General features: G+C 46.4%; 1 protein-coding gene across 1 annotated transcript; it reads left to right on the top strand.

Annotated features, from left to right (window-relative positions):
• The first annotated feature begins 845 nt into the window (after positions 1 to 845).
• Positions 846 to 8,812, top strand: LOC136361644 (protein mono-ADP-ribosyltransferase PARP12-like). Its single transcript, XM_066319689.1, has 8 exons — positions 846 to 930; positions 2,540 to 2,580; positions 4,062 to 4,182; positions 5,197 to 5,281; positions 6,092 to 6,167; positions 6,896 to 7,026; positions 7,898 to 8,049; positions 8,480 to 8,812. The coding sequence occupies exons 4-8, from the start codon at positions 5,199 to 5,201 to the stop codon at positions 8,758 to 8,760; spliced, it is 723 nt and encodes a 240-aa protein (XP_066175786.1). The 5' UTR covers positions 846 to 930; positions 2,540 to 2,580; positions 4,062 to 4,182; positions 5,197 to 5,198; the 3' UTR covers positions 8,761 to 8,812.
• Positions 8,813 to 9,560: the final 748 nt, after the last annotated feature.

Genomic DNA, 9,560 nt, shown 5'->3' with positions numbered 1-9,560 from the left:
TTGTTTGTTTATTTTTATGCTGTGTCTATAGAATGCACTCAGAGTGCACCCTTTCTGGAAACTCAGAGATTTATGTGTTTCAGCCACTACTGATCTGGTGTGAACTGGATTACCAGTAAAGAAAAATGTTCTGAGCAGTTCAGCTGACCACAATCTGAGGAAAAAAACCAGTCCAAGATATGCTTTCGGCTTAAAAAGCTTGCACAGTTAAGACTACTTGACCTGTTGTTAAGCTTTATGCCTCAGAGTTCTGCTGGGAAGCGCTGTCAGCCTCTGAAAGGCCAGAGGTCAGACTGGAAAGCTCCTAAGCCTTGTGTGATTTGTGTGGGGAAGAGCAGAGAGGACAATCAGACTCCAAGGTGCAGGAACACAAACACCTGGGACGCTGCGGAGCTCCGAGGGCTGAGCGAAACTTTCTCTCGGGGCTCTGTGCTCGGCACACACAGGCCTGTGTGGCTCAGAGTGCCTCTGCTTGCTGCAAACCCCCACCAGTGCCACCACTGACCCTGGGGAGGGCAGCATGAACCATGCACCGTTTCTGCACTGCGATTCGGGGGGTCCCTTTGCGAGGCAAAGCCGGCTGTTGGATGTCCAAGAATGATCTTCATTATAGAAGCTGCTCCTTCTAGAAAGGAGAAGGTCCTGAATATTCCCAGCCATTGGAAGGCTGGGAGGTACTGGCTTTAGGTAAGTGCAATGACAGGGACCCAGAAGCAGGGACAAACTGCTGCTTGGTAGTGATGTTGATTTTGCAGCTGTGTTTGCCAAAGCCCTGGGCTGTCCCTGGCCGGCCTGCTCGTGCTTGGCAGATGCGCATGCGTCTGTTGCAATAACCAGGAGGAAGTGTTACTCAGCCCACTTCTTTAAGGGTCTGTGGCAGACAGGCATCCGTGGTCCCAGGGCGAGAGGCTGCGAGGGAGAGACAGCGAGGTACAGGTGTGCTGTGGGGAGTTGGCAGGGAGCTCTCACAGGCCAGCTGTGCTTTACTTCTGAAGGTGTTGCTGCACCTGGGGCACCTTTGCCATGCAGAGCAAGGGTTGAGCAGGCTCATCCAGCCTGGCAAGCACAAGGCTGATGCCCTCAGCTCCCGAGGGTGGTGACTGGGTAGCCCGAGGACAGAACTGTGCCAGGGAAGTGGCACATGCCAGGCTCTGACAGCCTTCCCAGGGTGCAGCTGAGAGGGGAGGGCTGGACACACAGGAAGTTCAGGATTTCATAGCTTGTGGGCTTGGCTTTAAGGTGTGCTGGAGGGATACCTGCTTGCACTTTGTCATACTGTAAGTTGTGTTTGTATCTTCATTCATTCATCTTTTCTTCTCGTGTAGGAGAAAAGGTAGCATGAGGTTGCTTTTTAAGTATAAATTTTTCTCTGTATAAAGTTATTCCTCTTAAGATAAAAAAAAAAAAAAAAAAGCAAATGTACAGTTGCATGAGACCATGTAGTGAGATTTTCAGCAAAATGTGAAGGACACAACCTGTCTTGCTGGTGAAACATTTCTGTCTGCTTTTCAAGTGTTTCACCCCTGTTTATTTCAATTTGGGGTGAGTTGGTGAGTGGAGAATCCCAGCATGGAGCAGAAGTGCTGGAAAGTGAAAAGGAAAGTAGGTCACAAGTGGGCAGTTTTGCAAGCTCATGTGATTAGGGCAGACTGGGAGCCCCAAGTGTCGGCAGGGGAGCTGGCAGGGGCTAGCCAGGGTTATCTGGAGTGGGGATAGAGGGAAGAAAGAGGGGAGGACAGCAGTGGAGAAAAGCTGCCCGGAAACATCATCCCACCCCATTTCCCTGCTTTCCTTTCCATTTCTCATTTCCCCTCTCCCCACCTCCTCCCTCAAATCCCAACCTACAAATCCACAAACTTTAAATTCTTCAGCCGTGCCAGCAGCAGCGTGGTGGCGTGCAGAGAGGAAAAAAGGGACACCCGTGTCCAAAAATCTCCTGGTAGTGCTGGATCTCTTGAATGCCCTGCAAAGGGAGAGAAAAATAATTTGGAGCGTTTTTCTAGGAAAAGGCCTGGCTGGTGTTCCTGCATACACAGGCAGTGCTGGAACAAGGTCTGTCTGCAAAGGAGACCCGGGTTCTTCCTCGTTCTTAGTTCTGGCAGCCCGGGGCTGCCACGCCTTTGTTTTGTGGACCTTTGCACTGTAAACAGCTCTGTGAGGGAGCTGCTCCTGTAATGATTTCCTCTCACTGGCCTGCTCTGAATACCCTTGAATCCTGCCAAAGCACGAAGGGCGTCAGAGCTGGATACGTGATCATTTCCAGTTTCTGTTTCAATATCGTGTTCAGATTCTTGAGGCAGCTCAGAGTAGCTCTGTCACAGACCCTTGGAAGCTCAATGGCTGGCAGCTTTTGCCTATGGACATGTGGTCCATGATAAGCAATGTTGTAGGGGCAGTAAAGTGGCAAGACATTAAAAGAGTGGTGTCTGGGTCCAAAACTGGGAGATGAAAGGGAGAGTGAAGCACAGCCGAAAGCAAAGTAAAATTTCACGAGTTGGAATTATTGGTGGCTACTTGTTTCATCTTCTTCTCCATGTAGGTGCTGTGTCTAGGATAGAGTGCAGAGCAGAGACTTTGCTGGTAAGTAATGATATCCCTTCCTCCAAGTGTGACCTGCTGTCTCGCTCCCTATTCTCAACAGGACAGTAGGGAGAAAATAAGATGGGAGAGTTCATGAACTGAAATAAAGCCAAAGTGAATGTTGGCAAGACAGACTTGATTTGGGGGAAGTTAATTTATTGCTAATTAAAATAGATTTAAATTGTGAGGAAAGAAAATTCGATCACCTATTCCCCCTCCCCGGATTCCCAGGTTCAACTTCACTCCTTCATTCCTGACTTTTCTACCCTGTCCTACCAAAGCAATGCAGAGGGGAAGGGAAATGGATGTTGTCCTCAGTCTGTAGGACTTGCCACCTACTCCTCCATCACTCTCAAAAATTTTCTGTGCTTCTGCATGGTTCATTTCCCATGGGCTGCAGTCCTTCAGGATAAACGTGCTCTAGCACGGGTTCTTCTCCATGGAGTGCAGCTTCCCTCAGGGCCTGTCCAGGTGCTGCACAATGGGCTTCACCATGGGCTGCAGTGTGGATCTCTGGTCCATGGACCTCCACAGGCTGTGGGGACACAGCTGCCTCACCATGGCCTTCTCTATGGATGCAGGGGAATCTCTGTGTCAAGTGTGTTTTCTTAAAATGTGTTTTAGGAAGATACATTTCAGAGAAAATCAGTGGGACAGGTCCAAGCCAAGGGTCATTTCTGTGGTGCTTACCATGCTCCATAAACATACAAACATCAGTTCCTCAGCTGTGGGTCAAACCTGCACTTCCCAGCTGGAGGGTGTCTCATTTTTTGGGAAGTGAATAGATTTCTGATCAGACATGGCATACTGCACCATTTCACAGCTTTGGAAACCCCTATTTTGATCTGGATTTCTTCTCCAATGCAGGGCCAAGCGAGCAGCCAGGTGCCCATCAGCTCTTCTGCACTCGTGTTGTCTCCTGACTCATCTGTGTGCTCCTGAAATGGAGTATGTCTGGTATTGGCTGGATGATTCCAAGCAGTGGATTGAGTACGGGAAAGAGGTGAAATTCATTTGCTGTTCATGCTGAAAGCTTTTGTTAAGCCATCTTTGGAGGGTTATTTCGAGCGCGTTGTTCTGCAGCTGGTGTGTTCTGCACGCACCACTGGGTGCCCTTGCAGTGCTGCTCCAATGCCTGGCTGGAATTGTCGTCTTAATTTTCCCTCAAAGTAGGACTGGCACTCTGCGAAAGCTTTCAAGGGACTGCCTTTGAAAGCGGGTGCATTTTCCAGGGTTGACAAACATCATTTGGCTGGAGCTGACCACACAGGCTGAAGGCTGCTTTGTTGCTGTTGTTAGAAGCAGCTGTGCTCGGTGGGGTACCCCCTCCATCAGTGTAGAGCAAAATGCTTGATGCCCTAGAGACTCACTTCAAAACATCAGCCTGTCACTGGGGCCTGGGGGAACATTGGTATTTCTGCAGTGACACCTAAACCAAAGGGTGGTTTCTAACACGTATCATTTCCTTGTCCTTTCTGCAGCATGCAGATCACGCCACTGCCACTGTAACATCTGCAATTCTGGAGAATGAATATCAAGCTGACAAGAATGGTGTCATTTTATTCACGGCTGGTTCTCAGCAGTATAAGTTAGACTTTGCAGGTGAAGTGTCTCCTTGTTTTAAGTTCATTACACAGTGCAGTTGACTTGAAGGTCTTTGCACTGTGTCTACGTCTCTTTGAACAGCTTTTCTTCCTCCTGCAAATTTTCTCCAAGCAGAACTTGAGCAGTAGATAAATTTCTCTGCAGTTTTGAGATGCCCCACTTGAACTATTACACTTGGGCATCTGTAGTCAAAAAAATATACCTGACAATATTGTACATTCAGAAGAAGAGTTGAGAGTAAATGCTTCGTGGCACTTTGGCTTATACATTTGGGGTTATACACCTAAGAGGAAGAATGAAAAATCGGGGGGGAAAAAAAAGGCACTGAAAAGTCAAAAGGTGAAGAAGTGAGCCCATGGTGAACATCTTGCGAGCTACTTATGGGGAGAGAAAGCACAGTGTAGCAAACAAAAATTTAGGGCTAGTTGCACAGAGAGAGAAAAATGGGAAAATGAAAAATGCTTTTCTGTTTTTAATTTAAAACTCCTGTTAGCTTTCCAAAATTTAAATGTTTCCTGGCATGAATAAAGAGTGGTGTTTAAAGGAGGAAACAATGGATAATTACCCATGTCACACAGCATGTGCTCTGTGATATTGTTACAGGACCAAGAACAGAGTGCAGGCTTTCCTTTTTGCACCATGGAGCAGCCCTGTGCTGCCAGGAAAGCCAGGTTTGTGGCCCCCATTGCACTGAAAACTCTTTCCTGCTGTAGGCTTGCCATCAGATGTGGTTTTCTCTGGCCAGCAGCCTGGATATGAATACCAGTGCAGGTGCACTTGGTGCTTGGTTGCCTTCAAGTTTCACAGCCTTTGCTAGCAGGTGGTTGATGTTGCTGATCTCCAAGTAGGAGCAGTGCAAGTGGGAATGAAGTTTGCACTGGGATGGGTGGGATAGAGAGAGCACCACAATGCAGTATTCAGGGCTACCTCCTCTTTTATTTTTAACGTGTAAGAGTCTGTCCCTAGACAGTGAATTATCTCGTTATTGAGTTATTGTGTTTTTCTTTCAAGGCATGATCCAAACAAATGTGCTCTTTAAAACTCAAAGAAGTGTTATTCGACTGCCTAAACAGTCTGAGGGTGGACAAGATGGAAGGTAATACACATTCATTGTTTAACAATGTCTCTAGAGGACAGCACCTTTCTGCTAAGAAGTTCCTTCTAGCTGGCTAGACTGCAATTTTATATTTCTTAAATTCCTTTATAGATACCTTTTTCTGACTGGGTTAACAGTACATTTTGCGGTGGCAGTATTTGTAAATTATGCAACACTTCTGTAAAGCTCTCTGGAGGGATGCTTTGTGGCAGTCTCTGGCAGCTGTGAGAGACCACTGGAGTAGATCTGCTCTCTCTGTGAGGGGCAAGGCCACATAGGGCTGACACAACTGTGCCAGGAATTTTTATTCCTTGATTTATGCCTCAACACTAATAAATAAATTGTGCACCGATTTGGAGCTGGCGACTGCCAATCCCAAGAGCTGTGGTGCATATTGATGTCATCCCTTGGAAAGCTGAGGATAAACTACAACTCAGAACAGGCAAATCCACTGAAATGAAGTGAACTAGAGGCACTTAGTTGAGATATCCTTTCTTATGGCTTTTACTAAAAGGAGTTCAGCTTAACAGAATTAATGAACACATCTACTGTAAATGTTATTTGTGCTACTGATTTATTTGAATAGGAGCTGTCTCTGCTTTAGAAATTCACCAGCAGATAGTGCATATGAAGCTGAGGGTTCAATGAAAGTGTTGGTTCAACCTAAGGTGTGTTCATTCAAAAAGAAAACAAACTATAGCTCCCAAACGGATGCCTGAAGGCCACTTTAGAGCTCATGGTTAGATTCTCCAGAAGGGCGATTTGGTTAGTAGTATCACCAGCTGACTGGGTCCTTTTTCTGTTCTGTAGCCAAAACACAACTCTATCACATCCTGTCTATCCTCCACAGTGGGACAAAACTGCACTACCTGATATTGGGTTCAAGGTAGGACTTTCCAGCTCTCCAGTGGGAGGGCGAGTTCTGTCCTGTACTGATTTTTCCAAGGGCACAATTCAAGTCAGTTGAGATGTTACCAGCTTTTAAATGTGCCTTGTAAAATAAGCAGCTATGATGTGAAACAAGACTGACAGCTTCATATTCAGAACAGACATGCATTTCCTGGGAGGCTCTCAGAGAGCCCCTATGATACCACACAGGGTAAGAAAGGCCACTGCTGCTCATACCTGTCCTTTGCACTCTCCCAAGGCACTTCATCCTCTGATAAAACAGAATAATTGTATCTTAAGGGGGTATTTCCTCTGTCAGTTTGTTATTTGTTGTTGTCAGGATGTTATTTGCTGTGGTAAAACTGCAGCTTAGCCCTGTAGGGAAGTAGCTGGAGTGTCAGATTAAGGTGAAACTTTCACTCTGCTTCAGCCTGAATACTGCTGTGCATTTCAACTTCAGGTTACTCTGAACTAAAAATAGCTCATATGTGGGGTGCATGCTCTAAAGGAAACTTGCATGGGATTGCACTGATTTCCCTCAGTCAGTGCCTGTGCTTCCACAGGAGGAGTGATGGTAAAGGGGGGTTAACAGGAAAAACAGAAGCAGCTTGTGATTTTTGTGGTAGGGCTTTTCAGCAGATGTGAGAAAGTTGACGAGTCCTTTGGAAGAACTGGGAGTTGTTACTCTCAGTAATACCTTATTTTGAGTGCCTTAAAAATTTTCAGTTGATACAGCTCAGCTATGATTCCCAAGAATATAGAAAAATCAAGAGTCTATTTGAGAAGACAATGAAAAATTACTGCATCAACCAACTGCAGAGGATCCAGAACCCAACACTTTGGGACATTTTCCAGTGGTTTGTACCTATTTCATTATCCTTACTGTATGAGAAGACTGGTATTTCCTGATCTGTTTTCCTCCATAGTCTATATTTGGAGCTGCCAAATTCAGCAGTCCAGCAGAGGTGAGGCTGCCACGTATCTCTCTGCCCAGGTCTGGCTGGTGGTCCAGACTTATGACTGCCCCAAAACCTGGCTCCCTAAGGCTGAGCCTCCCCTGGGGCAGTCCTGAAAGGGGACTGGGGCTCCTCTCTCTGTGACTGGGCTGTTAGGATTGCATCTGTGTTCTTCTGTGTGTGTAGAAATGAGCCTTTTATCCCTAGCAAGATGTGTGTGTGATTCTTGCTAGTGTTACTCAAAAAGTAATGATGATTTTCCTTCATCATAACTGAGCTTTGGTGTTTCAGGTTTATTTGTTTGGTTTTTGCCTCTTCCACATAGGAGTTTTAAAAAAAAGAAGAGGAGACCTTTTTGTGATAAAGATAGGGGCATAGATTATACAGTCTTCACTGTGGCTTCAATACAGCTCAGTTTTATAATCATATTTATGTATTCAGGATTTATATAACATGGGAACTGACCAATTCCCAGTCAAGAGATGTTTGTCTCTTTACTCTCTCATGTGGTATGAAGTTGTGGGTGACACAGTACTTAGTGATGCTGAGAACTTTTTGTTTTGCTGGCAGGAGCCAGCTGTGCAACAGGGTACCAGCAGAAGTGCAAAGCAGACAGTAACCTCACTGGGAGTGATTTGTGCCACTGCTCCTCCATGACCTAGAAGTAGGAGGAGTTGAGTTGGGAAATTTTCCTTGTTTGAACCAGGATAAAAAAGTTGGGGTTTTTTTGGTTTTTTTGTTTGTTTGTTTGCTTGGGTTTTTTTGTCTCTAGGCAAAAAGAAAAAATGAAGAAGCTCCATCAATCAAAAGGAGTGAATGAGAGGCTCCTGTTCCATGGCACAAGTCCATCCCATGTGTCTGCCATCTGTGAGCAGAACTTTGACTGGAGACTCTGTGGGACCCATGGGACACTGTATGGAAAAGGTACAAGTGCAGAAGTGTAGGGGCTGTAGCAGCAGGGACTGCAGACTCCAGCCAGGCTGGGGGCTGTGGGTGCAAAGTGGCTGATGCTTCCTGATCCATGTATTCCTGCCTTTAGGGCACTCTCACCTGTGTACTTTACAATAAGCCAACATGGGAACACCTGGCAAGAAATTCAGACTTTATGACAGACACTTCCATTTTTATCATCTTTGAGAAGCGACGAGTTTACCCTGCCAGTGTCTTGGAGTACAGCATTGAGACCAGCCGTGTGGTCCTGTAAACGAATGGTGGAATGTCCTTTGAATTCACACTGAATAAATTTTGTAGGGCTAGCTGGGGTTGTTGAATTGCAGGCTGCCAAAGTGCTGTTAGCACGTGTTTGTCCCTTGGCTAGTGTGTTGTCTGACCTGTGGCTTTTTCTGCTCCCTAGGAAGCTACTTTGCCAGAGATGCCAGCTATTCCCACGAGTTCTGTTCCTCTCGCAGTGGGCGCTACAGCATGTTTGTAGCTCAGGTTCTTGTTGGAGACTTTGTGCAGGGGAACCCTGAGTACTGTCGCCCTCCACCCAGAGCCAAAAATTCAAACAGACTTTATGACAGCTGTGTTGATGACCCGACAGACCCTTCCATCTTTGTTATCTTTGAAAAGCAACAAGTTTACCCTGCCTATATCTTGGAGTACAGCGTTGAGACCAGCTGTGTGGTCCTTTGAATGTCCTTTGAATTCACGCTGAATAAATTACTCTTCAGTACATTTTTTAAAATATTTGTTCAATTTTAGTTGTAGCTTTAGAAGACTTTGTAATGCAGTGAGCCAGTACCGATCCCCTGATAGTTTTGGGGCATAGTTTTTGGCTGTGGCTATTCTTCCCCCAGAAGCAGTGCTAAGCTTTTGAATTTGCCATATCTCTCGCCTGGGATGAGGATGTACCTGCCTTGCATGCCATGATGCAGTCACACCTGCTGAGCTAAAATGACCTTGATCCACTGACATGGTCACCTACGGTTGATTCCTGCCTGGGATGGCGCTGATGTGCCAAAGGGAAGCTGGGCAGGGAATGTGGAAGAAGGAAAAGTGAATGTACCAATGTCATGGTGCTCAAGAGAGGAATCGTGGCCTGTCTTTCAAGTAAATGGCAGGAAGCTCCTGCATCCTGAAGGCTTTGTAATTAATCCTGGCAAAGAACTTTGCTTTGTTTCCTGGTCACATTGCTGACATCTCTTCTCACCTTGTCCTGCTGTGTCAAGTCTGCCTGTCTCTGTGACACCCTGTCCTTCCTCAGTCCCTACAGGATTTAGGTCAAGTAAAGCAGGGATATGGCAACTGCTGAAGTTAGATCCCCACCATGCCATGACACCAGCAGTGAGGAAGTCCATGGTGAGCTGAATAATGTCACACAGCAGAGTCCCACCAGGGCTGTGGAGCCAGTTCCTGCAGCACTGAGTGGTGAGACCCAGGGGCTTTGTGAGGGGCTGGCTGCTGGCACAGCCACCTCCTTCCCACCCTGCGAG

Source organism: Sylvia atricapilla, chromosome 5, assembly GCF_009819655.1.
Source record: "Sylvia atricapilla isolate bSylAtr1 chromosome 5, bSylAtr1.pri, whole genome shotgun sequence".
NCBI classification, from domain to species: Eukaryota; Metazoa; Chordata; class Aves; order Passeriformes; family Sylviidae; genus Sylvia; species Sylvia atricapilla.
The sequence above is the reverse complement of the archived record's forward strand: the minus strand, read 5'-3'. Positions and strand labels throughout refer to the sequence as shown.